Below are 27,047 nucleotides of genomic sequence, written 5' to 3'. Positions count from 1 at the left end.
GGTAGCAAAATCTTTTATTAAGTGCAGAACAAAGTTGGGTCTTAGCCATGCTGGTCCCAGCTCTTTGGTTACCGATGGGCTCTGGGCTGGGGTGGGGCTGGGGGGCAGCCAGAAGGGCCTTCCGGGACCTGCTGTGGTCAGAGGCACCGGCCCTGGGATCGGCCCGCCCTGGGCTGGGGCACCCGGGGTCCGAGAATGGAGAGGCTGAAGCAGCGCCAGGGAGGGGAGGCGAGTGGGGCTCGGATTCCAGGGCGCCATAGGGTGGGGGAAGGGGCTCAGGTCTGGAAGAACTGTTGGTCCATCTGGGTGCTGAGGGTGCCACTGGTGGTCAGCGTCCGGCTCACAAACTCCTGGGTCACATGCCGGGTGAGGGAACCCCCCGCTTCCAGGCGCTGGGAACCCCGGGTCAGCCCATCTGCCAGGGAAGAGACATCGGAGGATGCTGCTTGGGCCCCTGTTAGTCCTCCGCGCCCCCGAGGAGAGCCAGGAGCCCCACCGGGCGACTCACCCAGGAGGAAGGGCTCGGTGGTGCTGGTGTGGGTGGTGGTAACGCTGCTGTACTCGCCGGGCAGTGAGTACTGGAAGAGCCCGCAGTGGCTGCCCAGCTGTGGGAAGTGGCCTGGGATGGCCAGATGGGCCAGTCAGGAGGGGGGCCACCGAGGGCGTGGCCAGAGGGCCGGGGAGAAGAGGGTGAGGCTTCCTACCTCCGTCCTGGGACTCGATGGTGATGATGCCCTCACGCTCCGGCCCATAGCCGTTGGTGGTCTTGGCCTGCACCTTGAACTTGTAGGGCACGTTCTCCTGGAGGCCCGGCACTGTCAGGCGGCTCTCGGGGCTGTCGCCCTCCACCATGAACGTGGTGGCTGGCTCTGGGCAGGGAAGAAGCCCTTAGCCTCTGTGGCTCTCTCGCCACCCTCCCCTGGGCTCCCCTGACCCTGGGGTGGCCAGCACCTGCTCCTTGGGCCCGCTCGCAGGTCACCAGGTAGCCGAGGATGTCCCCATCGGGCCTGCGCGGCCGCTCCCAGCTGATCTGCAGCGAGTCTGGGCTCAGGGCGGTGAACACCAGTGGGCCCGGGGCACTGGGGGTGCTCAGGGTGAAGGCGGAGCCTGGGTGCAGCCGGGGAAGAGGGTCAGTGGGGGTGGGGGTGGGCACGATGCAGGCAGCCCCCCTCGGGGGGTGGCGCAACTCACCGGGCAGGGGGCAGAGCGGGCTCTGCGGGTGCACCTGCGACTCGATGGTGATGACGCCCTCACGCTCCGGGCCCCAGCCGTCCTGGCTCTGCGCCCGCACGTGGAACACATACGAGTGGTTGGGCAGAAGGTCTTCCACCACCACTGAGGTCTGGCTGGGGTTGGGGATGTCCAGTCGATACACCTCTCCTGTGGTGGGGGGTGGGGCAGATCATGGAGCAGCTTTATTCCGCCCCCTGGCCTGGTGCTGCCCCCTTCCCGAAGGTTCCCCCCAGACCTGGTCATCCCCTACCCAGGATTAGCTGTAGCTTGGCTATAGGTGGGATCAGCCTAGTAGGGCATGGTTGGCTGTTCAGGTTGTGCACTGTACGCAGATGCACAATCCTGGAGCCCCTCTATGTCCTCATGGACCTAGGTCCTGGGACCCTGCCGTGTGTGTGCCAGAGAAGTGCCACGTCCCAGTTCCCACAGAGGCAGCTCATAGGCCAGCAGAGGCCTTGTTAGGCAAAGCCTCAGAAGAGGGGGGCAGTGAAGAGCAGTGGGGAGCATTCACATTCAGGGGGTCTGGGTGGATTCCTGACAGAGCCGGGTGCCCCGGGTGTCCATGGTGGCGGTGGGGTAGGCCCCGCGAGACCCCTCCTCCCAGCCTGCCGCAGCCGCCCCTCACCGCCATTCAGCAGCTGGTATTCCACGCTGTAGCCCTGCAGCCCCCGGTCACACTGCGGCTCCTGCCAGCTCACTTTCAGAGACGTGGGTCCCAGGGCTGAGAACACCAGGCGGCTGGGTGTGACACCTGCAGCCGAGCGCGAGCCTGGAGATAGAGGCCACAGTTAGCCGGGGTTGGGGCCCCTGGACCTCCGGCTGTCCAGTCTCTCCGGGAGCAGCTCCCTCTGCAAACGCCCTCTCCAGGCTGCCCAGCTCCTCCCGTACGTCCTCCGAGTGGGGGTGAGCACGAGCATCATGAGCTGGCCAGTGCCCGGCCCGCCTCCCTCCACCTGCCTGGCCCCTCCGGCCCCGGCCCCAGCCCCCACTGCTGGCGGGGCAGAGGCTGCGTCAGGCATCAGCGCGGATGCGGATGCGGATGTGGATGGAAGGGAGCGTAAGGGGGCGGCGTGGGCAGCGGCGGTGGCAGTGTGGATGGATGGCAGATGGAGCAGGACAGCTGTGGAGACAGGCTGGCCACCCTAATACTACCTGGGCCCCAAGAGGGCGCTGCTGGCTGCCCAGCCAGGATTATAGAGTCTTGTGAGTCTCTGGCGGTGGGGAACCCCTTCATCTGAGCCAGACTCTGGGACCCCAGGGCCCAGGACAGCGGAAGCCTGCTCCTCCCGTCTTCCCAGATGGGAGGGAGGCCTAGGGCGGGACAAAACGACAGTGAGGGGGAGGGTGTGCGCAGAGGATGGCGGTGGGAGGACCAGCGAGCATCCTGGAGCTGGAAGAGAGGGTTAGCGAGGAGCGCGGCACTCACTGTGCAGGCTGCGGGAGCCGAGGGTGCCGCAGTCCCGGGGCAGCGTGGATGAGCACTCCGTGCGGGTGAGGGAGTTGTAGTCCCGGGTGAGGGTGGAGGACGTGCTCAGCATGCGGTGCGGCAGGCGCGGGCTCAGGTGGGTGCCGTAGGCAGCGTTGGCTATGGTCATCCTTTGCAGGGAGTTGGCGCTGCCTGGGTAGGCAAAGTCCATCCGCCCGTTCAGCAGGTGCTCTGGGGGAGGACAGCAGGGTCAGCCTGGGCAGGCCTGCAGCCCGTGAGGCAGGAACTCCCGGGGTTACCCATCCTCTGTGGGACCTCGGCTAGGTACAGCCGGCCTCCCCGGGCCAACCAAGGCCAGAAGCCCAGCGTCCCTGAGTCCACGGGGCCTCGCCGGCTTGTGCAGCCCATGTCCTCCAGGCAGGACAGCACTATGCGTGGTCTGAGCACCCCAGGCCCCCCATGGAGACACACTGCCCCTGCAGCCAGCCCCGCCCTGGGGGCACCCCCAATGCCCACGTGTCCCCTGAGGCCGCTGAGGGATCTCCTTGGTCCCAGGGCCTGCCTCCCTGGCCGTAACTCGTCCAGAACTGCGCTGGGCCAGAAGCATCGCAACTGGGGGGCCAGGCTTGCTCGCCCGAGCGCCCGAACGCCTGCGGGGCCCCTGGGCAGCGGCGGGCTCAGGCTGGGTGGGCGCGGGGCCGGGCGCTCGGGGCAGGACCCGTCACCTCCGGAGGGCCCGGGCGCTGCGCCGCGGCTGCTGCCGTCCCAGCCCACGGGCCCTGCGCCGGGGTGGGCGCCGAGGTCCGGGGAGCCGCGGGACGGCTCGGCGGCGGCGTCGGAGGAGCGCCCGCTGCTGACCGACAGGCGCGGGATGAGCTCCGGGGGCAGCCGCCACGTGACGCGCCGCTGGTCCGGCTCCGCGCCCAGCCGGGGCTCCGACGTCCAGCCGCCGCCTTGGGAACAACGAAGGGCCGCGTTGGCACCGCCGGGGGCGCGGGCGGCGGCTCGGAGGAGGGGATCCAGGTTGGGGTGTCGGCGGGGATGAGCTGCAGGCGTGGGGAGCCCGGCGGCCGAAGACTCGCCCTCGTGGGGAAGGGCGGGGGACCAGCCCAGAGATGGGGAGCCCTGGTCTCCTGACTTGACTGCACTGAACCTCACTTTCCCGTCCGCGAGTCTCCCCTGCTGTCCACTCGCTCGGGCAGGTTCCGAAGCCCAAGCCGCCGCTGGGCCGGGCCCTTCCATTCCCACTGCTTGTGCCTCAGGCCCTCCCGAGCCCTCGGGGTGGGGCCCCTGAGCCTCCGGGCAGGCGCGTGTTCCCTCCGGCACTCCGCTCCCGGCGCCTCATTTTAAAGAGCAGAAATGACGCAGGGTGAGGGGTGCCTCGGAATGCCCACGCGGGGCCAGAGCTAAGACAGTCCCAGCGGGGGTCTCCGAGCCACACTGGGCAGGCAGCCAAGGAGGGGACAGCCTGTCACCCCCGCCCAGTGGCTGTTCTGGGGCTCCTGGGCCTGCCCCTCCTCCTGGCCCCGGCCCTGACTCCCTGGCACGGCCGGGGGACCCTTGAGTCGCGAGGCCGTTTCCAAGGCCCCGCGCCCGAGGCTGCGCACACCTGCCCGTCTGCGCGCGCCGCCCGTGACCGCGAGCCCGCCCCCCTGTCCCGGCGCGGGGCGGTCTCTCGCCCCACCGCGGGCTCCGCGGCCCCTGCTCTGGTGCCGGGAAGGGAACTTCAGCCTTGACTTCCCTGCCCAGGGGTCACCGGCCCCTTTGCTCCCTGGACACCAGCGACAGTCCCCCCGCTGACCAGGCCCCCAAATTCCTCTCGTGGACCCCGTGGCTCACCCGTGTCGTCGGAGACGCTGGGCCTCTGGCTGCCGGTCGGGGAGCGCAGGACGTCGTCGCTGTACATGAGGAAGCTGTCGTAGTCCTCCCCGCCCTGCGCGTCCACGATGGGGATGTCCGGGATGATGGGGACTGCGGGGCGGGGAGGGGGGCGGTGAGCCGGGGCCCCAGCCTTGGCCGCCGGTCCCCCGGTGCCTCCCCGCCCGCCACTCACTGGACATGGGCCGCTTGGGCTGGGTGGCCAGGTTGATGATGGCCTCGCGCTCGGGCCCCCAGCCCGCCCCGTTGCGGGCCTTCACGGTGTAGCGGTACGGCTGGGACTCGCGCAGGTTCTCGATGAGCAGCGTCCGCTTCTTGGGGCTGTCCACCAGCACCTTCTTCATGGGCCCGATGGGGCCTGGCGGGGGGAGCGCGTCACGGGGCCGCCCAGGCTCCAGCCTGGTGCCAGCTCGTCTGGGAGGTGGCAGGACCCCTCCTCCCCCAACAGCCCCTGAACTGCGCCCCGGGGGCTTGGGAACAGGCAGGGAGCGAGGAGCTGGTGAACTCGGCATGTGCCGAGCCTAGAATTGGGGTGACTGGCTTAGAGAGGTGGCACTGGTTCGCCAAGGGGTTCGTGGGGTTCTGGCTGGTGGCAGGGCCAGTGGAGACTACACTGGCCACCGTCACCTCCGCCCATGGGCGACGGGTCCTACGCCCCAGGTGCCCCCGCGGGAGGCCTCCCACTGCGGCGGTGCGGGCACGCTCCCGGCCCAGCGCCGAACCCCAGACGCTCGGTGGAGGAGGCGCAGGGCCAGCCATGGCCCTCAGGTCCCTTGGGCGAGGGTGGGAGGAGTGGGCCCAGGGGGCTGCTCTACAGGACGGGCTGGGGCTTGTGGGAGCCGAGATGTGGGGTGCCTTGGGGGCCACGTAGGGGAAGAAGGCTGACAGGGCACGCGAGAGGGAGGCTGAGCCGAGGTCCTCTGCCCACGCCTGGATGCACAGGCGGCCCTGGGAGAAAGGACAACCCCTCTGGTCCGAGTGAGTGAGGGCTCTACAAGAGGGGAGCCGGCTGGCCCCACTTGGACACTTTGGGGAAGCTAGAGAAGGAACAGAATGGAGGCAGAAAATACCCCAGTTTCCAAAGGGGATTCTGGGAGATGACACCTGAGAAGTTTGATGTCAAGCTTGTGCTCCAGAAGCTTCGTGGGCGGAGGCCACCTGCCTGGGGTGGGGTGGGAGGGCTCTAGCTGCCCAGGTGGCGCTTGTTGCCTCCCCCCCATCTGTTGGCCAGGGGGAAGAGGGAGGGGGGCCGAGCACCCACGCAGACATCCTGGGACCAGGAGGGCTGCCCGGAACACTCCAGGCCTTTGGGGAGTCTCAGCAACCTCAGGCCACAGGCTGACACCATCAGGGGTTGAGGACAGAGGCCCCCCAGGACAGAGGCCCGTGGGTTGACCAGCCGTGAGCCCAGACAGGCTGAGGAGGCGGTGCACCCCGAGGCGGCAGAGCTTGTCTGCCAGGAGCCTGCACCCAGCACGCTGTGCTGCCCTCTGCCCCACTGGGCCCCCAGAGTGCTGAGCCTGACCCACGTTAGGGTGCACAGGTCATATGGGGGCGCTGAACTGCCCATTACTAGGACAGACCAAGCAGCCGTGAGGGTGTGGGGCCAGGGCACTGCCCACGTCTAGGCCCAGCCCCGCCATCCCGTGAGCTGCTCACCCTCGCTTCAGAAGGCGTCCGCCCGGCCCCAACCACAAACTTAGTGCTGCCTGGGCCCCCGGGGCGACCCGACTCCCCTCCACCCCCCGGGGGATGGAGGGTCCAGGGCCTTACGGTTGTCCTCGTTGACCAGGCCGTAGCAGACCTCGTAGGCTGTGATCTCGCCGTTGGTCTCGGCCGGCTCAGCCCAGCTCAGCTGGGTCACCGTGGAGGAGACCACGTTGAAGGCCAGTCGCCCCGGCTCGCTGGGCACTGGGGGTGGGGGAAGAGAGCTGTCAGTGGCAGAGGGACGGCTGGGTCCTGGGAGGCAGGAGGGCAGGGCCAGGCATGCTGGCATCAGGGCAGCCGGGGGACAGACAGATGGACGGATCCGGCGAGCCTCACCTTCCTGGTGGGTGCGGCAGGACACCAGGGAGCTGTAGGGGCCCTCGCCCTGCTCCCCGTAGGCGCACACCTTCATCTCGTAGTCACAGTACGGGTACAGGTTGGTGAGCTCCACAGAGGGCACCTTGCTGTCCAGCAGGTGGGCTTCGGACTCAGAGTCGCCCTGGATCCAGTACTTCACCTGCTCCCGGGGGGACAGTTAGTGGGGCTCGGCCGGGGCAGTGCTGCTCGTCCCTCCACTCACCGCCCCCCTTTGTGCGGGTGGGACAAGGAGGGGCCGAGTGGCCGGGTTCACGCAGCAGCGCTGGGGCAGAGCACGGGTGTCCGGGGGAGGCACGTGCCAGGAAAGGGACTGCCCCTTTCCCTGGGCACAGACGGGATTTTCCCCTGTCCCCTCCCTCAGGGACCCTCTGGCCTGCAGCATCCCACCCCCCAGGGGGTGCCGACCTCCCCATCCACCTCCCCCACGCCCCATCGTACCCTGTACCCTCTGGGCTTGCCAGGAGGGGGGAGCCAGTTGAAGTGGATCTTCCGGGACCCAGCGGCCTTGGCATTGGGGTTCTGTGGGGTGCCCAGTTCACAGTGGGGGGGTGCGGATGATAACAGTGTCTGATTCATAATCTCATCAAGTTCATCTATAGTGGTCAAGTCAGAGGGCAGCCAGCTCAGACACCCCCTCTTTGAGGGAGGCAGGAACCCACTCTCACCACCTCGGGGCTCCACAGACCCAGTTAAACCCCCAAGGCTCTTTCCCCACAGTTCTCAAGGAAGAGCTCCTGCCCACCACAGGGGGCTGGTGCCCCACTGGTGCCTCAGAGGGCATCCTGCCAAGTGTGGTAGAGCGCCCAGGGGTGTCTCTGGAGGAACGAGGATGGCATTTGTCAGCCCCACTGTCTCCATTGTCAGTCAAGGGAATGTTCCATATGAGAACATTTGCTCCTTCTCATCCACACACCCCACTGTCACCCCCACACCGAGAATCCTCCCATCTCCCACCTTCCCAGCAAACCATGGGCTAGAGGCCACCACACTGGGGGTGAGGACTGACAGCACAGAGCTGACTGTGTCCCCGCTTCCAGGGAGGCCTGCGGATTAGTAAAAACTAGGTCAAAGCGTGAAGACCTAACTTGGGTGGGATTCCCAGCGCCACCGGCTGCCACAGCATGACCCCAGCCTCTCGGGCAGGGAGCAGAGTTGCCAGATGAAATGTAGGACACTTAGTTAAACCAGAATCTCAAACAACACATGCTTTTTAAGGTCAGTATATCCCAGCATTGCCTGGGACAGACTCACAATACGAGCGTGTCTGCTGTTTCTCTGAAGTTCAGGTGACCTGCGTGTTCTGCATTTGCACTTGCTGAGGCTGGAAACCTCCGTTCAGAGCCCCCCCCCCAAGCCCTTCCTCCACACCCACTTGAGCTGACCCCAGGCTGTGCCCACCTCGGTCCCCAATGATGATGGTGGCTGAGTGGAGCTGACCCAGGCGGGCCCCAAACTTGGGGTTGAAGAGATGGACATAGAAGCGGCGGGTCTGGCGGCCCTGCAGGAGGGAGTCCATCTCCTGCTTTTCCAGGAGCTTCACCTGCAGCTCCTTCCAGGTCTCACCAGGTTGGAACACCAGGTCACCCTCCACGGGCACATAGTCCTGGGGGGTGGGGGGGCAGTGTCAGGGTCAGACAAGCCGGAGAGGTCATGGCCACATGCTCGGCCCCCACCTCACACGTGCTGCAGGGACCATCCTGCACAGGCCGGCCCACGCGTCAACAGACTGCACTTATACAGCACCCCTGGGTGCCAAGCACGGAGCTCCTCACAATCACACACTAGCTCGTTCACCCCTCACAGCAGGGCTAGCGGGTAAGAGGCAGCGCTATTGTCCTCGTTTTACAGATGAGGCACACAGAGGTGAAGAGACACGCCAAGGTCACACGGGTCTGGGGCTGGCACTGGGATTTGAGCGGGAGGGCCCCATGCAGGTGAAGACCCAACCTGGGGGAGCTGGGTTTTCATGACACTTAAGTCTGGCATCCCTCCAGGCCCTGCCTCCAAGGTGGGGCGCTCCCATCAGCTCTGGCTCTCTTCTTTCAATGCCCAGAGTATCCTGAGCACCCCAGGATGAGTGTGTACCTGTGTGGCGTTTGTACACCCCAGCGGGGTTGGGGTCATCAGCGGCAGGGGAGCAGCCTCTCACGCATGGCCACTAGGTGGCGCCTCAAGCCACCATTTCAGTTCCATGCACGCCCCTCGGGCAAGCTCAAGGGTGAAAGCAGACTCCTCTGCCACTGACCTGGGCGCATCTGACCTGGGCACACCCGACCTGGGCACACCTCAAAGCTGTCAGAGTGACCAAAGACAAAGCTTGGGGGTTGTTCTATATTAAAGGAGAATAAAGACACAGAACTGCAAAATGCAAAGCCAGATCCTTGACTGGTTACTAGACGAGGGAAAGCCGGGGGAAATCTGAGCATGGACCAAAGATTGGTGTGGTCCACCGGGCTGGACAATGCTGTGACCTGTTCTCAGCAGGTGCTGCAGAAGTGTGTTGGGGCTACATGTCTACAGCTTTGAGGAGTATTTCAGCAACCGAAACTAAGCACAGGGGCCTCCCTGGTGGCACAAGGGGTTAAGTTGCAACTTATAAGCTATCTGCAGCCACTGCAGCACGAGTTCGATCTCCGGCCAGGGAGCTGACTCACATGGCACAGCAGACCTCTCCTGGCTTGCCCGCTGCAACCCTCAGCAGTGTATTAGTCAATCTGCCTGTTCTGTTCCCCACTCTGTCTCTGGTGAATCCTCTCACCCCCTGCACTTCTGGCCTGCACCCCAGTTCTCGTAAGATTTTAATCTCAAAAAACAAAAAACAAAAAAAAAAAAAACCTAAGCACAATTCTCCCTTTCTCTAGCAAGAGACGTGTCTGAAGAAAATAAAAATGAAAAAACTTTAAAAATTTTTAAAAAAATGAAAAACAGCCAAGAGATCTGGAGACCTAGCTGTATGTCTGTGTACGCAGCTACATGCCTATCCACCTAGATCTGCATGGAAAGTCCTAGATCTATATGGAAAGAGAGAAAGCAAGTACTAACAGTGGAGAGTCCATGCAAAGACGAGTAATTATTCTCCTGTTTTTCTGTAGGCTTGGCATTTTCCAAAATGAAAAGTTGGGAAATGATAAAATCGTCTCTGAAAATTATGTAGAGCCAAAGTCCCTTTATGAAAGCATACCCCGACGGCCAGACTCTCTCGTATAATACGCACATTCCAGGCAATCTCTGGACATACTGACTCCTTGGAATTCCGGTGGGAGGCCCTGGAGCAGGAAGGGGACTGTTCCTTCCAGTAAAGAGAAGTAGGGAAGGGTAGGGCGGGGTGGGCCGAGGCAGCCTCTGAGCACCGCTCCCCTGCGTCTGCCTGATGGGCCTGATGGTGCAGGGACACTAGACTTGGTTACTTTTGGGGAGAATTTTTTTTTTTTTTCCTAGAGGCATGTCCATGCACTGGGTACAGTCAGAAGCGTAGGAGGGTGAGAGAATTCACTACACTGCTGATCTGCGCGCCATGTGGGACCCTCCTCCGGTGGCCGGGGAGCAGCCGGGATCGACCGGCTGCAGAGGCTGCAGGCAGCTGCGCTCAACCGCTGCGCCACCGGGAGGCCCTTTTGGGGAGAATTTTTGATATGGATAGTTGCCGTTTTTAAAAGTTGGTAGTGAAGTCGGACAACAAACTCACCTGTAAGCCAAACTGCACGTCCGCCGCCAGGACCCGGCTGCTCCTGACCGGGCCAGGGGCGAAGGGGGTGGGGGCACGTGTGTACATGGTGGCTGAGTGGAGCTGACCCAGGCAGGCCCTTGGGGAGTGTGGCGAAAGCCCCCCAACCTGAGCTGATGGGTCCATCTCTCTGTAGGGGGCTGGCTACTCTGGTGGCCCCAAGGATGGTGGAACGAGGACATTAATGGTCAGGACATGTCCCTGCAACATGTCCTGTCTCTCCCAGGTGTCGCTGGCTCTTGGGGGGAGCGGGACACCCCTGCTCCAGGCTGACAGGAGCACACGAACATGTGTGGGGGAGGCCAGCCGGGCACCAGCAGCAGCCAGGGGTTTGGCCGGCTGCTCGCTCCGGGCCCCTGTGTGAGCCCTCCCCCCGCAGCAGAGCCCCTTACCCGTCGGGCCTGCGCCGTGTTGTCCTGTGTGCGGTAGGAGACCTGGGACTTGCCATTGTCCAGGATGCGCCGGGTGACGGGGATGCGGGCCGCCTGCTCCCCTCTGCTCACCATGTACTCGGGCTGCTCGAAGGACACGATCCCGCTGGCTGCAAGGAGCCCGGGTGCCGGTCAGGGCCTGGCCTCGGCCCTTTGCCGCTGCCACCTCCCGCCACCCTCCCTCTCACCCCCGCAGTCTGCTGGTCACCCCTCAGCCCACCACTCTCGGGGCAGGGGGGAGATCAGAGGAAGGGGGTGGAAATTGTTCCAGAAAAAAATGTGGAGGAGCTGGATCAGTGTCCAGTACACATCCTGGAAGGGTCAGGGCAGAGAAAGGAGGCCAGGAAGAGCCAGGACCAGAGACGAGCCCCCGAGACTGTGGGCAGGGGTGAGGGTGGGGAGCAGGACAAGGGTGGGTGGCCCTGGGACAGGGGGAGGTGGGGCTGGGGCCCAGAACAGGCCCTATGGATGCAGAGGCCAAGAAGCCAGGCCCTGCCACCTTTGCTCTAGCAACCCTGTCTGGTGACCTGGCTTGGTCAGTCCCCGGAGTTCAGAGGCCACGGGGGAGAGAAGAACCAGGGGAAGGAGGGGGTGAGCTCCAGGGGACCCGGAAGCAACCACTCCTACCCTGAGAGGTGACTCAGGGGTGCTCACCCCCCTCCAGGGGCCTGAGACCCACTGTACGGAGGGAGAGACCAAGGGGCACAGAGGGCAGGGGACACGCTGAGGCGGCCAGGCCAGGCCCCCCACTACTCGGGTCTCAGGAGGAACAGAGGGGACCCGCCCCCCTGCCAGCCAACCTTGCTCCTTGATGATGGTGATGTTGACCAGGCGGCGCCCGAGGGTGGCCGTGCCCACCGGCACGTCGATGGCCTCCACCAGCAGCTGCTTCTCGTCGTCGTCCTCGGGGCGGATGAACAGGGGCACCCGCACGTCCACCAGCTCCACGCCCTCCTGGAACTCCACCATGCCTCGGGCCTCTGGGGGCGGGGCGCGGTCAGGCCAGGGGGCGCCGGGCCGGACGGGGCGCGTGGGGTGGGGGCGGCCGCCTACCCTGGTCCGCGGTGAGGGTGTAGTAGCCGGGGGCCACCTTGAGCTCGTGGAAGGACCTCTGCTCCACGTGCTTCTCCGTCAGCTTCAGCAGGGACTGCTTGGCCGAGCGCGGCGCCGTCAGCACCGTGTCCACGATGGTGTGGTCCTGCCTGGGGGGGGCAGGCGGGGGGCGTCAGGCCGGCCAGGAGCGGGTCCCGTCCCGCCTGTCCCTCCTGCCTGTCCTCGCCCCATCAGGGAACAAGCACAGGAAATTCAGGACTCCATAGTCCCGGGGGGACGCGCACTGGCCCCTCCACCTGCCCAAGCCTCAGCCCCCAGCACCAGCCTCCGCCCAGCACTGCACCTCCGGGGCCCTCACTGTCCTCATCTGCAAAATGGGGGGAGGGAGCAGGGGAAAGCAGGCTGCAGGGGGGCAGCAGGCTGCAGGGGGGCAGTGTGCTGGGATGGAGGATGGCAGGGGGGAAGTTGGGGCTGGGGGCACCTGCACCCCGTGTCTTCAACTCACTTCTTCCCAGCGTTGGGCTGTTGCCTGTGGGGGACAGAGGGGAGCGTGAGACAAAGGTCCCTGGGCTGGAGGGACAAGCTGCCCCGGCAGATGCACCGGAGCCAGCTAGCGGCCGCCCGTCCCAACCCCAGGGACCCTGCAGCAGGCTCGGCGCTGGCACGGGCTGCACAGCCAGGCTGCCCCGCACCCACCCAGGCCCAGCACCCACCGGAACTTGGTCTGCTGCAGCTTGTGTGCGCCTGGGATCTGTCTGTACACCTCGTTCAGCTGCCGGGCAAGGGAGGGCCGTGAGGCTGGGCGCGGGGCGAGCTCTGCCCAGGCCGTCCAGGCCCAGGGGCCGCTCAGGTGGGCACGCCCATCACCTCACCCCCTTCTGGAAGCGTCCGCAGGGGACGACCCCAGGACACCCCCCGGGCCGGGCACATGTCCAAGGGCGCCCCTCTTCCCTGTCTGGAGACACCAGCTCCCGGCGGCTTTCCCGTCATGCTCCCACCCTCCTGCTCCCACCCGGGCCCAGAGATGGCGCCCACGGCCCTTACGTTCTCCTCCACCTCCCGGCGCAGCTGGTCGCACTCCCGCGTGTCGGGCTTCAGCAGGCTCTCCGTGCAGAGGCGGGCGAGGCGCAGGGACAGCCCGTAGGGCACTGCGGAGGTAGGGGTGGGGCGCCTCAGCCCTCTGCCCAGCGGCACCACAGAAGCCCCCTCGGGGAGCCGCTCAGGGGCCGTGGGCCGCGAGCTCATCGCGAAGGGCGGGGTGGCCAGCGCAAGCCTGCGCCCCTTCCTGTGGCCCCAGGCCCGGGGCAGCTGTGCCGTGCGAGGCCCCCAGGGCAGCGCCAGGGCCCGGCCCCGCGCTCACCCAGCTCCGAGGGGTTGGTGCTGGCGGCGTGGCTGGCGAAGCCGGGCCGCTGCACGTTGTTGGTGATCTTCCAGCGCACCGTGTCTCTCCCCTTGAGGTTCCCGCTGCGCAGCATGGGCGTGTCCAGGTGGTCCGAGGCCATCAGGCTCTCCCGCAGCATGTAGTGGTCTTCCTTGAAGCCCACCATGTGGCCTGCGGGGCAGGGGCCTCAGCTTGGGGTCCCCCCAGCCCCCCAGCCACACCTCTGCAGGTGGACCCCGAAGCACGTTCGGCCTCCGCTTCCCTCCGCGCTGGCCGGAGGAAAGGGCAGCAGAACCCCGCCCTGCCCACGCCGGCCGCCACCTACCTTGGTTGCAGCAGGGAAGACAGGCCAGGCAGGTCTAGGAGGCAAGCGGGTGGGGAGGAGGCTTGGACAGTTGCCCCAGGCTGGGAGCCAGGTGAGCTGCTCCAGCCCGCCCCACCCCAGCGTGTGGCCCGGAGGGCACCTGTGCTTTCCCCAGAGGCAGCGAGAGCCAGACAGGGGCAGCAATCTAGGTGTGGGCACAGAGGGTGGCAGTGTGGTGGGTTCCCAAAGTGTGTGCCAAGAGACCCTGGTCCTGCCACTGCCCGCAAAGGTCTTGGGATCGCCTCTGTCTAGGACTCGCTGAATTCATCCCTGGGCCCACTTAGAGGTTCCCTGTGCAAACTGCCAGGCCAAAGGCTCTGAGAAGTCCTGCACGGGAGAAACCTGCTTCTCAAATGGATTTGCTCACGGAACTTGTTTCCTCTCCAGCGCACACAAATACCCTGCAACACTGGGGTCACTACAGAGCACCCCAGTCCCCGTCCCTGCAACCCCCATGCACTCCTGTCTCTTGTCTCTTCTCTCCCGGGAGACTGTCAGCTCCTGGCAGGCAGGGCCCTTCCTTCCCCGATGGCGCCGCGGCCTCCGCAGGTGGCTGGCCCAGGACAGGGGTTCTCAGGATCGGCCACTGGGAGGTCGAGGGGCTGGGGTGGGTAGGGCACTAGAGCTGGATTTGCCTGGCACCTGCAGCCCTGGTGGGGGCGGGGACCCTGGCGGGGGCTCTAGGGGTGATGGAAACCCTGGTGGGGGTCTCCAGTGAGGTGGGGGCCTTGGCAGTGCCCCTGGGCCCTCACCTTGCAGCATGCACAGAACTTCCAGCAGAGCAGCAGGAGCAGCGCCAGGAGCAGCAGGAGGAAGATGATGAGAGGGATGAGCCACCAGAAGGAGCCGGGAGGGCAGTCTGGGGAGGAAGGAGGGAGCGGAGGAGGGAGGCCCTTGCCCCTCCTGGCCGGTGGGATAGGCCTGCCCAGCCCCGCCGGCCCCCAGCTCACCCTTGCTCTTGTGCACCAGGACGGTGCTGTTGGGCCCGGGGGTGCCGTCACCCTCCACCGTGTAGCTGTAGGTGCAGTCGTCATCCTCGTCCCGGAAGGAGCAATACTCCACCACCTCCTCCGCTGCACCCACAGTCAGTCAGCAGGGCACCCCACTCCCCCCACAGCACCCCATGGCCTGGTGGGGTGTCCTCTACTCTGGGGTCCATATTGCCCACCCACCCCGGGCCAGGAGGCACATCTCTGGGGAAGAAGGCACGTTCCTGGCAAACTGCAGGGAAGGGTGAGTGGGGGGCTGCTCTGCCCAGGAGCTTCCAAAAATCTGGGCCCCCTTCTTTCCCATCCTGGGCATCACCCAGCTTGGAAGCTTCTAGAAAATGTCTCTGACCTGGAGGAGAGGAGGCTCTGCACCCCCATGGTGTTCCTACCCCTGCCCAGCCTCTGCCCCTGCCGAGGCCACTGCCTCCTCCCCAGCCCCTTTGGTTGCTGCTCAGCTGTGCCCCTACCCTGTCTGTCTGGGTTCTGCAACTGCTCTCAGGCCTGGAACCCCTGTCTGGATGGTATGACCGCCACTTAGCTAATGAGCCTCCCGCCCAGATGAGTGGCCGTCCCTGCCCCAGCACCCCATCCTGCCCCTGCCCCCACACCTTTCTTAAGCTGGTCCACCATCTTGACCTTGAAGCTGCACTCCTCGCACTTGCGCCCCTTTTTCTCCCCAGTGCCCCAGGCCTGGCACTGCACGCAAGAGCGCAGGTCCTCGCAGAGGCCCAGGCGGATCTGGGGGAGAGGCAAGAGGGCGCTGTGCTGAGCGGGCTGCCCCAAGCCTGCACCTCCAGCCTCGAAACCTTGGCCAGCTTCCATGGCCCTGGGTGGAGCCCCCCATCCATCGCCCCACCTTGCACCTGGAGCCCCATGTCCACACCCTGTGATCCGGGCCTCACCGCTGAGTAGTTGATCTCGCAGATGGTGTCCGTGTAGATGGACTGCTGGTTGCAGTGGCAGCGGCCACATTCGCAGTGACCACGCCCGTTACAGATGCCCTGAGGCGAGAGAGGCCGTGAGCCAAGCTGCACCCCCATCCTTGCTGCTTCCCAGCCCTCTCTGGGCCCCACGCTGCTGGCCTCAGACCTACCCCATTGCTGTCGATGCAGGTGGCATTGCTGAGAGGACAGTCACAGCTCAGGCCTGTCCAGCCAGGTTCACAATCACACCGGCCCATGGAGCAGCGTCCCCGGTCTGCAGAGAGGGAGTCACATTGGCATGGGCCCTCCAGGCTGCCCACCTCGGGGAGAGCCTCCGGGAGCTGAACCCAGAGGCACGGCCATCTCCTCCTCACCTCCTTGGACCTCCTCCCTCCATCCCACCTTCCCCCAACACAGACCAGCCATGTGATCCCCCTGTTTAAGAACCTCTAGTGAGTTCTGTCCAATGCAATGAGGTAAGAAAAAGAAATAAAACATTTAACTAATCAAAAGAAAGAAATAAAACTGTCACTATTTGCAAGTGTCAGAACATGTCACCAGACGCCAAGAAGAATCTAGAGATGAATTTTCAGCTTTCGTTAAGTGAGCCTGGCAAGGTGCTGGATACAAGGTGAACAAACAGGTAGAAAATGAAATCAAAACCTCCAATGACTCCCTTTCGTCCAAAGGACAAAGTCCAGCACCCTTAGACTAGAATAAAGGTTTATTAACTGTGGCCTGCAGGCCAAATCCGGCTCTCCGCCAGTTTGTGTAAGTTATTTTGGGACCACGTGACTGTGTTACATGGTCTCTGCAGCTGCCTTCTGCACAGGGGCAGACTTAGTCATGACTGAGGCCATACACAAAGCTAAAAATAATCATGTTCTGGCCCCTTAAACATGTTTGGATTAGGGCCTCTCCTGGTGGCGCAGGCGGTTGAGCGCAGCGCTGTGAAGCTGTCCGCAGCCTCTGCAGCACTGGTTTGATCCCGGCCGGCTGGTGAGGTTCCCACATGGCGCGGCAGACCTCTCCTGTCGCGCCCGCTACTCCCCTCAGCAGTGTATTTCATCAGTCTGCCTGTTCTGTTCCCTCTCTGTCTCTGGTGAATCCTCTCATCCTCCCGTGCATCTGGCCTGTACCCTGGTTCTTGTATAAAATAAATAAATAAATCTTTAAAAAAAAAAGTTTGGATTAGACTAGAACTGGCCCTGCCCTGGACTGGAACCCAAACCCCTCGCACGCTGATCCTGCCTCCTTCCCGGCAACACTCCCCCACTCTGCGTCCCTGTGTGCGCCCAGGCCCTGCCTTCCGGGGGCTCCCTTCACTTCTCTGCAAATGCTGGCCTGGCGTGCACGCAGAGGGAGGGAGAGGCGCACAGAAGCAAGGACGGAGGGAAAGCCGAGAAAAGCGGGGCCTGAACCCTGTGGCCGTGCGGAGCTGGGCTGCATAAGCAGCGATGAGTGGGTTGTCGCCCATCTCTCCTCGCGGCCACCAGGCCCTTCCACGCGCTCCTGGTGCGGACTCTGTGACCCTCGCCCTTGGACACACGGTTAGGCCCTGCCTGCTAGAAACGTGGCCTCTTCTGAGAGAGGAGAGGCCCTGCTCCGTACCCCAATCGTGAGGCTGGAGCTGGGTGAATGGGAGTGTCGGGGTGGGGAGGCGGCACAGGCTGGAGGACGCAGGGGCTCAAGGCGAATGTCATGCTGGCTGGGGCTGGATTTGGGGGTGCAGAGGCACTGCGCCTGTGGGGCCCTGGCTCCCTGCCGCCCTCCGGTGAGCCTACCGTTGCAGAGGAACCCAGAGGCGCGGGGACACTGGAAGTTGTCGTGCTCGCAGAAGTCGCCCTCGTAGCGGCCCTCGCCGTAGCACACGCAGCGGCCGCACTGGCACTCGCCGCGCCCCGAGCACGCCTCGACCTCGTTCTCCCGCAGGCAGGGCTTCAGGTCGCTCAGGGAGCCCGTGGAGCAGTTGCAGGTCTTGCCGCTCCTGAGGGGGAGCCGGTCGCTTGCTCACCACTGCGAGGAAGGCTCGGCCTTCCTGACCCATTTTACAGACGGGAAAGCTGAGGCCCAAGTGCCAGACAGCGGGGGCCGAGCCCAGCCCCAAACCTTGGACTCCCGGACGCCCCTGGGGCCCTCCCGCGCACGCCGGCAGACTTAGGGTGCTGAGGCTTTAAAGACCCCCGCGGCCCCCGGTTCCTGGGCTCATGGAGGTGACACGCGCACTGGGCTGAGAACACTAAGGAGAGGAGCTCGTCTCTCTGGCCCGACACCCGTCCCCCCGTCCCGAGGGCACCCTGTCTCTCCTGGGGGCCCGCTTATCTGTCTCAAAGTGCTTTGACTGGACGCCCCAGCCCTTTCTGTGATCTCCTGCCCCCCTCAGCCGTGCCTGCGGACCTTGCCGGGGCCGGGCCCCTCTCTGGAGCCGCCTTCGCCCCCACACTCACCAGCCCTCATTGCACACACAGTGTCCGCACATGAAGTCCCCGTTGAAGTTGCACTGAGCAGACCGCACCTCTTTTTGCTGGAAAGAGATCGTGGAGGGTGTGTAGGGAGAAGGGAGCCAGGGCCACCAGACCCTCCGCCACCTCTGTCCCTCGGGGGACCCCACGGGGACATGTGGCCTCAGGCTGCTTCCTCACGCGGGGTCCCAAGCCCCCTCCCGGGCCCGGGAAGGCAGGGCCGTACCAGCTCACAGGTGCAGACATCACAGATGATGCCCACGTCCATCTTGAGGCCGTCGGAGAAGGACGGCTTCAGGTGGACGACGCCCTTCTGGTCCTCCTCCGGCAGCTGGCATATGTGCATCCCGTCCACGTCCTGCACGGCCCGTAGCTGCACCTGGTATGTGCCCTGCAGGCAGGGGCTCTGCTGTCAGCCCCACCGAGGCCAGTGTGCCCTGGTGGCCGAGCCTCAGGGTCCTGACGCCGCTCCCTGCCCACCCCCTCGGGCTGACAGCTTGCTCTTCCAGCTGCCGCACGGAACACCGGGTGGGCGCCCCCGTGGCCCGCTCCTGCGGCAGGCCCTGAACTCCCCCTGCTGTCTAACCCCGCCACACAGAGGAGGTGACAGACAAGCAAAGGTAGGCGCCAGGTGTGTGCAAGTGGCTGACTCAGGGGCTTCCAACCCAGGCCCGGCTGCCTTCAGAGGCCACATGCTCGACCTCTACTCAGGTAGATGCCCCCTCACACCCCGCAGGGCACTGGGCCCGTCTCGCTGCCCCAGGGCCCCCAAGAGGCATACCACTTCCCCCCGACGGATGTGAAAGGACCCAGTCTTTGTCTTCTGGAACATCTTGGAGTTGACCTCTGTCCGCAGGCCTCGGGGGCTTTCCAAGGCCCAGATGCCCAGGTTGGAGCGAATGGCCTGTAGGAGGACAGAGAGCCAGCTGGGCTCACCCACGCCAGCCTGGCCTGGAGGGCTGGGGCTGGTGGAGGTCACAGCGGTGGAGCCCACAGGAGCTGGGGGCCAGGTCAAGGCGGGCAGCTGTGGGCGCCCAGGGACACCAGTGCTCTGGGACATCGTCCTCTCTGCCCTGTCCCACTTCTCAGCCCTGACTGGAGATATCCTTTGCCCACTCTGCCTCCCCTTCAGGCCCGAGCCCCTCTCACTTTAAAGGCCTCCTCCAGCAGATCCACGATGTTGGACGAGTCCTCCTGCAGCAGCCCCACCCAGGAGACAGGGAAGTAAGTGTGCAGCTTCTGCAGGAGAGAAGACACGCTGGGTGAGTCCTGGGAGGGCAGCAGGTCACTGCATCCAGACAAGAGCTGCGGGGTCGGCCCCACGTGCAGATGGGGACGGAGGCCGGGAGCCTGCTGGTGCGTTCCACCCCTCCTGCTTGGGAGCTGGGCTGGGGGGTGGGTATGTGACCTTTCCTACCCGCCACCCTTGGCTGAAGAGAAGGGGGTTAGTGGGGAGGGAAAGCAGGAAGAGAAGGCCGGAGGGAAGGGGAAAGGGGAAGGGGGCGTCTGCACCCCAGTTGAGCCCCCCCTTGCCCAGCCAGGCTGGCCCCTCACCTCGTAGTAGCTGTAGGAGTAGTTGGTGACGGCGAAGATGGGGATGATGTTGTGTTTGGCGAGCAGGCGCACCAGGGTGGGCACGGACGGGTAGTCCTGCGCCCGGTACTGGGTGTAGGTGCCCCTGGCGTCCAGGTGGCATTCCTCGTCGTTGCGGGGCATGATGCCGGCCAGCACGTTGGCCCCGTCCGCCTCGTAGTGGAAGGCCGACTCGGTGGAGAACACCAGCAGGTGGGTGCTGTCGGGGCGCCAGCCGATGTCCCTCTGGGGATGCAAGGGGGTGCCCGTGAAGCTGGGCTTCTGCTGGGACGGGCACTCCCGTGTCGTGTCCCATGGGGACGTGCATCCCTGCGACTCAAGGGCTTCCCATGTGGCCGGGAGCCGATGCCGCCATCACAAACATTGGTGACAGCAACTCTCAGAGACCAGAGATGGGGGCGGCAGTGATGTGGGGGTGGTGCGTGCCCCTGGGCCACGCAAGATGGAACCAGGCTCCTCTTTCTTGGATCATCCCTCCAGGCTCTTTACTGCACTGTGAGAAAACTTTAACATTCTGCTGCAGGTTAAAGAAAAAGATGGGCTGGACGAGCTGTGGTGGTGCATGAACATTTGTTAGAGAAAATATGGGGTGGGGCCTCCCTGGTGGCACAAGGGGTTGAGTCGCAACACTATGAAGCTATCCGCAGCCTCTACAGAATGAGTTCGATCCCGGATCCCTGGCTGGCCAGGGAGCTACCCACAGGGTGCAGCAGACCTCTCCTGTCTCGCCTGCTGCTCTGAGCCTCAGCAGTGTGTTTCAGTCAGGCTGCCTGTTCTGCTCCCCACTCTGTCTCTGGTGAATCCTCTCACCCCCCGCACCTCTGGCCTGTACCCCAGCTCTTGTATGCATAAATAAATAAGTCTTAAAAAAAGAAAATATGGGGTGACTTTGACAACATGTTACAACCAAAAAAGCTTATAGGGGGTTCAGCAAAAAAAGAGCAGGTTTCAGAGGTACAAGCCACTAATTCCAGCTCTACGATACGGGAAAGGGAACAAGGCTTGCTCGTGGTCTGTGAGCGTCTGGCTGCTGCTGTTGATGAAATGTGGCACTTTCTGCTTTTCATGTTCCAAATTGTAGATGGGGGTACTGTCTTCAGAATGAAGGAAAATGGTCGTGCACATAGAAAGACATGCCCTCTCAGCTGCCCTGCCCAGGTGGGCACGGGCACCTTGTGGGTCCCGGCAGACCGGATGGAGGTGCTGAAGATTCCAGAGCCACACGACTCGGGTCTGCCTCACCGGCCAAAGCAAAAGCAGCGGCTCAGGCCAGGCACCCTCTGCTCCCCGCACACTTAAGTCCGAGCACCGTCGGGAGGGTCTGTGCTCCGCTGAGCCTGGTACCAGAGCAGACCAGGGGCAGCTCATGCCCTTGCAGAGAGGCACCAGCCCTAGAGGACCCCCCATCCCCGCACTCACCGTGCACACGGCCGTCTGCAAGATGGCGTCGAACCCGCCTTCGGGGGCGTCCAGGTTGCCCGATATCCTCTCTCCCTGCAGCTTACTCCGGAACTCAGTCACGTCCTGCGTCAGGCTGATGACGTTCTTGAAGGAGAAGGGAGCGTCGCTGTTAGGCCAGGGCTCCTTCAGCCTGGACAGAGAGGGCGGGGAGAGAGAGTCAGGGGGAGAAGACGGCGCAAACCCCACGAGGGTGTGCGGGCAGCGCCACCCTCCCCGGAGAAACCCCGGCTCCTTGCAACCGTATCTAGTTGATTCACAGTCAATTCTTTGCCACAAACATTTTCACCACGTGGGGCAATTCTGCCATTAAAAAAAAAAGATAAACTAGCTGGTTGACAGTTTGGTTGGATCCTTTGATCTGCATCGTGAGGAGCAGATGGGGTGGCCTTAAAATAGTGGGTGATGACAACTGGCGACTTGATAGCAAACACTGTGATAAAACCTGCTGGAAGCGTGAAACAGAAGCGGAAGAGCCAGACGGCCGTCTCCCCTGGCACAGGGCCACATGCCAGTTTGCACACCCTTGCCACCCGCCCTCCCGCCGCCCAAGTCAAGTTTACCAAGTGGCAGAGGATATAAGAGGCGGCTACAATTCCCAGCCGTCACGGAGAACATCACTTCTCCAGCGAATTCAACTGAGACTTGTTCTCGAACACCATCTATGCCCAATTTAGCACACAGACGCCGGTGACCACAAGCATGCGATGCCCGGCCATGGGAGCGGCTCGTCGGTTGGAGATGCTGCCAGTGACGGAGCTGAGGTCACAGTGATTTGTCCAAGAGTTGGTTTCTTTTCCTTTTATTTTTTTTTTAAGATTTATTTACTTATGCATACAAGAACTGGGGTACAGGCCAGAGGTGCAGGGGGTCAGAGAATTCACCAGAGAGAGTGGGGAACAGAACAGGCAGAAGGATGGAAATACACTGCTGAGGGGAGCAGCGGGGAGCGAGGAGAGGTCTGCTGCACCATGTGGGTAGCTCCCTGGCCAGGGATCGAACTCATGCTGTAGTGGCTGCAGATTGCTTCGAAGTGCTGTGCTCAACCCCTTGTGCCACCAGGGAGGCCCCTAGGAGTTGGTTTCTTATTTGAAACATACACTACTGGAGGAGAAAGAGGCCAAGGGCCTGGGAGGCACAGAGCGAACTCACATTTCCCACAGGATTTTGTGATTTATTACTTCAGATTTGATTGTTTTACTTTCTCCCACAGAATGGACTATCGGGCGGCCTCCCTGGTGGCGCAAGGTGAGTCGCAGCACTATGAAGCTATCTGCAGCCACTGCAGCACAAGTTCGATCCCGGGCCAGGGAGCTGCCCACATGGCACAGCAGACCCCTCCTGTCTCCCCGCTGCTCCCCTCAGCAGATTGGCCTTTCAGCCAATCTGCCTGTTCTGCTCCCCACTCTGTCTCTGATGAATCCTCTCACCCCCTGTGCCTCTGGCCTATACCCCAGCTGTCATATGCATAAATAAATAAAATAAATCTTAAAAAAAAATTCAGCCTGGTATTTGGAAACATATGCCTCTTTTCATTAAGAAAAAAATTCACTGAAAAATATCTTTTGAATTTTGGTATTAATTGTTCATGTTTCATTCTGTCCTTTTTGACTAGTGTCCCTCTTTTAGTTTTGTAATTGTGCCTTTTTAACAAAAAAATTACCTATGGTCAGTGAGTTGCGTGGCAAAAATATTTGTGGCAAAGAATTTATGGTCAGTCTTCTAGAACCCACTTCAACGAGAGGTCAAGGGCCTGGGGGCCGCCTGACTGAAGTCCTGCCCACTCAGCCACTCACTTCTCAGGCCTCATGTCCGTCTGAGGGACGCTGACCTTGTCCACAAACTTGCCGAATCCAATGGTGTAGTCTCTGGTGAGCTTGCTCAGGACCTGGGCTAACAGGACAAGAGAGAGGCCCCTGAGTCCCGCACCCCCGATCCTGCACAGGGGCCCCGGCTGGCTCGGGCAGGGAAAGAGGGAAACTAGCATCCGAGGGTCACCACGCTGCACAGGAGACACCAGTTCCTGCTCGCAAGAGTCCTTGTCCCTCTTATAGAGGAGAATGAGACTCGGGGGTCCCAGAGGGACGCAGGGAGCGAGCTGGAGGGGAGACACTGAGAAACCGGAGCGGCTGTCACAGCAGGCGCCTCCCTTGGCAGGGCCAGGACGAGTCCCCAGAGATTATTGGGGTCTGACTGGGAGCTTGTCCCTGCAAGGAAAGGAGCGGGGAATGGGGGAGTCTCTCCTGGGGAGACTCAGGTGTCTCTCCTGTGCGGTGGGTGCAGCTCCCTGAGCCCTGCCTGCCCTAGCCGGTGTTGGCCAGCTGGGTGAGCCCCTGTCCCATCCTCCACACCAGCCCCGCGGTACCCAGATCCTGTCCCATCTGCTTGAGGTTGTCCAGATCATCGGACATGGAGTTGGAGAAGTCCATGAGGATGTACAGATCCACAGGGCTCTCCTGGGGCTCGAACACTTCCAGCTCAAAGTGCCGCTCCTCGCCAGGCCGCAGCCGGACCCGCAGCCCCTGGGGGGACATCTGGCTGCGTCGCAGGGTGGTGTCTATCTGGGTATCCTGTGTTCAGAGGAGGGGTCAGTTAGCTGGGGGTCACTCCAGAGTCTCAGCCCCGTCGATGGACAGAGCAAGCCCCCATCAACCGCGGGCCTTGAGCAAGAAGAGCCCCGCTCCCCCCGATTCCACTCCGGCACCTCTGTGATCTCGAAGCTGCTCTCCATGACCACCACGCTTTCCAGCCGGCAGCCCGCGGCCAGCAGCTCAGCCTGGGTGTTGCAGCGCCGTTCCCTGAACATCTGGGCAGAAGGAGATGGGGTCAGGGGGCAGTGCCGCCCTGCTGGCTTTCCCTGGACTGTTCCCCCTGACCCCAGCCCGTGCTCCTGCTCCCGCCTGGCCAGGCGCTGGGCCGAGGGTATGGGAACGTGGACTTGGCATGAGCCTGGGGTGCCCGGCGGGGAGCGGCCCGGGTTGGGCGGTGGCCCCAGCTGGCCCCAGCTCAGCGCGGCAGGCCGGGCGGCAGCGTCACCTCGTCCGTGCAGTAGGCGCAGTCCTTGTCCACGCGGATGCACTCGGTGCAGGTCCTGACCTGGGCCTTCTTGCAGCGGTTCGCTGGAGGGCAGAGACGGGCGGCGCTGGCTAGACCTTCCTCACCGGAGAGAGGGGGGCCCTCCCCCGAGTTTCGGAGGGGAAATGGAGGCCGAGAGAACATGGTGGGCCCCAGGTAGCGCGAGAAACCGGCAGGGCCAGGTCTCACGCCTGGAGCTGTCCATTCAAGTCGGGAGGGGAGGTGGGGCCTGGCCCCGCTGCTGCCTGGGACACCCTGGCCTTCTCTCTCATTCACTGCCCGGGGGCAAAAGGGACCGCGGGTGTGTCTCGTGGGCGGCTCTGGCCGCAGTGCCTGGCCCCAGCCCAGCACGTAGTAGGTCAGTGAATGAGGCAAAACTTCAGAGATTCTTCAGAGGTTACTGGGAGTCCCTTTGGTTTTGTACAGTTGGAATCAGGGTCAGGACCCACGATGCGCACCCAGGGGTGGTCTCCCGCCATGGCCAGTTACAAGCTGCCACGTGGCCATGTGCCCACGGTCAGAGACGGCTCCGGCCACGCGCGGGCCTCCCAGAGCGGGTGACGAGTCGTCCTGCCGTCCCTCCCCCTCCAGCTCCCGCAGGGCTCCCCCAGAGCTCTGAGGCCTCAGCGCACCCAGCGGGGCCCCGGTCTCTGAGTGGCATCTTCCATCCCCCTTGAGACCGAGCCTCCCTCCCCTCGGGGTCCTTGGGCCACGCGGCTCAGGCCCGGGGACCCCCAGAGCGTCTGGGTGAGGCCCCAGCGAGGGCCATGCTGGACTCACCGGCGTCCCCCGGGAAGCTGGCGCTCAGCAGCGCGGCCAGCAGCAGCCTGGTCCACGGGCAGGCCCGCGGCCCCGCCATGCTCTTCCTCCTGCGGAACGGCCACAAGTGTCACGGGCACCGCCCCACGCCCGGCTCGCCGGTCCCCCCAGGGCGCCGCAGGAGAGGCGCTACCATCCCCTCAGCACGGGCGTGGAAACGGGCCCAGAGGCCACGCAGCCCGCCCAGTGGAGAAAGGCGCGCCCTTCCCCGCCGGCCTGGGCGGCTGTCTGCCGCGGGCCTGCACCTGCCCAGGGGGCTCCCTCGCCTTGGAGAACTCGGGCTCCGGGCTGGTCCCAAGCGGGGCTTCCGTCCGGCTCCCCGCGGGTGAGCAGAAACGGTTTGGCCTTTGCCTTTCAGATCCCTGCGGGCCTGGCTCAGTCTGGGTGGGGAGAGGGCGCCCCTGGGAAGGCCTGGCTCTCCCTTCCCACCCGCTGGCTGCCCCAGCCCTCGCCCTTCACCCTTCGGTGAGGGCGGTGAGCTCAGGAGAAGGGCGCCTCCCAACATCGGGGCCTGGGGCGGAGAGGCAGCTGGCAGCACCCGGCTTCTTCCCCAGTGGCTGACCCGCCTGCCAGGGTGGCTCCCTGCGCTCCCCGCTACACGGCCTGCCCCAGAGTGAGGTTTTTGGGGGCCCTGGAGCCATTCTCCCTTCCCAGAGAGCGTCTGGACCTAGAGTCCTCCTCCTGCCCCCTCCAACGCCCGCCTGCTGCCTCTGGTTCACTATAAACCGTCTCAGCGTGTCAGAGCCCCAGGGGCCGGGCACTGGCATCGTTGAGGCCTTTTAAAGATGGGCAGCCTCGCGCTGGGAAGAGGAACTGGTGGCAGCCACCAGGCCTGCAGCCCGCTGAGGGCAAAAGTGAGCGGAGTGGCCTGGCCTCCTCAGGACCCTCACCTCCCCGCGGCTCAGGACCACACCCCCCCGCTGGCTTCCCTCCCTGGGCTCTTTCTCGGTCCCTGGCTAGTGGGGCGGGGGCAGCCAGGGGTCTCGGGGCTGAGGCCCCGGTGCTGGGAGGCTGGAGGTGTCGGGGGCCAGGAAGGCAGCATCTTCCTCCCTGCAAGGCAGGAGCCCCCAAAGCCACTAGCAGCTCCCACATCCACAGGCAGAACCAGTTGGGGTTCTAAGAGGGCCCTTGGCCAGTGGGAGGGGGGTCCCCAGAAAGTGACTTTCCTGCAGCCTGAGGCCCAGGCACCACACCCACTCACACAATGCAGGCGCAGACCTGGGCGCCCCGGGGCACCATTACACAGGCGGGCTGGGCACCGGATGCCCAGCCCGCCCTTAGTCATCCTCCCGTGCCCACAGGCCGGGCACACAGCGTGCTCAGCACTTCACCTGCGCGGCTGCTCTTCCACCTGGGCAGGGGGGGTCTGCACGCCCCTATCTCCCAGGTGAGGAGGTGAGACACAAAGGCTCCCCCATCCTGCAGCAGGCCATGGGGGGCCTGGCCCAGCCCCTGCAGTCCACACCACCCCTCACCCCCGTTTAACCTCTACTTTACACGCAGGGGGTGAGCTGTGCGCTCAGGAGTGTTTTGTTTGAATCGACTTGTGTGTCAAGTTTTAAAAGTGATTAAAAACAATGAGATTACACATAGAATGTCTGTGGGCTCATCGGAGGAGGAGGCCCTAAGGGCCCCCCGGGCCGTACCAGCCCAGTCGGGGAGTGTGACTGCCACACCGAGTGCGGGCACGCTGCGGCACACCCAGGCTCCCGCACGCAGGGACACGCTCACGCACGGGCACGGCTGAGACCCAAACGCGCACGGATTCGGAGGTCTCCCCACGAACCCCATCCCTGCTGAGCACGGCGCTCTGCCAGCCCCTCAGCTGCTGTGTCACCCACAGATCCCAGTGTCAAAGGAGAGCACCTTCCCCGCCCCTCCGGCTCTCCTCCTCCCTCGGGCCCCAGCATGGGGAGCTTCCTCCCAGCGCTGTCGGAAGCAGCAACAACCAGGCCACTTGTGCCAGGTTCTGGGACTCGTGTGCCGAGGCCCTGGGGAGGGGGCCGAGCCTGGTCCCTACCTTGGGAGCCAGAGGCAGACCACCCAGGGGGCGGCACTGGAGGAGGCACAGCCCCCAGAGCTGTCGGGTGAGGTCAGGAGGGCTTCCTGGAGGAAGGGTGTTCTGAGTCAGCTCCGGGAGGAGGGTAGGCATG

The 27,047-nt window shown here is 63.9% G+C and overlaps 1 protein-coding gene across 2 annotated transcripts; it reads right to left on the bottom strand.

The window, feature by feature from the left end:
- Positions 1–7: 7 nt before the first annotated feature.
- Positions 8–24,934, bottom strand: ITGB4 (integrin subunit beta 4). 2 transcript variants are annotated; one of them, XM_037493398.1, is made up of 39 exons: positions 24,856–24,934; positions 24,037–24,119; positions 23,705–23,806; positions 23,366–23,570; positions 22,797–22,893; positions 20,962–21,133; positions 19,504–19,767; positions 19,099–19,188; positions 18,731–18,853; positions 18,176–18,340; positions 17,935–18,011; positions 17,272–17,474; positions 15,658–15,761; positions 15,467–15,565; positions 15,173–15,302; positions 14,526–14,648; positions 14,328–14,434; positions 13,537–13,570; positions 13,191–13,382; positions 12,875–12,978; positions 12,544–12,602; positions 12,336–12,359; positions 11,831–11,979; positions 11,578–11,757; positions 10,739–10,887; positions 8,021–8,225; positions 7,061–7,215; positions 6,581–6,761; positions 6,311–6,448; positions 4,713–4,895; positions 4,499–4,630; positions 2,660–2,890; positions 2,386–2,544; positions 1,859–2,002; positions 1,192–1,380; positions 952–1,107; positions 705–869; positions 509–619; positions 8–415 (listed from the first exon to the last, which is right to left on the bottom strand). In XM_037493398.1, the coding sequence occupies exons 1-39, from the start codon at positions 24,932–24,934 to the stop codon at positions 276–278; spliced, it is 5,403 nt and encodes a 1,800-aa protein (XP_037349295.1). In that variant the 3' UTR covers positions 8–275. The 2 variants fall into 2 exon arrangements, with proteins under 2 accessions (XP_037349295.1, XP_037349294.1); XM_037493397.1 differs by lacking the exon at positions 2,386–2,544.
- Positions 24,935–27,047: the final 2,113 nt, after the last annotated feature.

The sequence above is a fragment of the Talpa occidentalis genome, unplaced genomic scaffold, assembly GCF_014898055.3.
Source record: "Talpa occidentalis isolate TD23 unplaced genomic scaffold, MPIMG_talOcc4v2.1 talOcc4.7, whole genome shotgun sequence".
In the NCBI taxonomy this organism is placed as follows: domain Eukaryota; kingdom Metazoa; phylum Chordata; class Mammalia; order Eulipotyphla; family Talpidae; genus Talpa; species Talpa occidentalis.
This window is presented reverse-complemented; position numbering and strand designations above follow the sequence as displayed.

Bases quoted from the DNA above. Each gene is read 5' to 3' on its own strand.
- ITGB4 (XM_037493398.1), bottom strand. From the start codon at position 24,934: ATGGCGGGGCCGCGGGCCTGCCCGTGGACCAGGCTGCTGCTGGCCGCG. The intron at 18,854-19,098 runs GTGAGAGGGGCT...GTCCTCCTACAG, and splicing joins TGCTGGAGGAGGCCTTTAAA to GCCATTCGCTCCAACCTGGG. The intron at 2,003-2,385 runs GTAGTATTAGGG...CTCTATCTCCAG, and splicing joins AGCGCCCTCTTGGGGCCCAG to GCTCGCGCTCGGCTGCAGGT.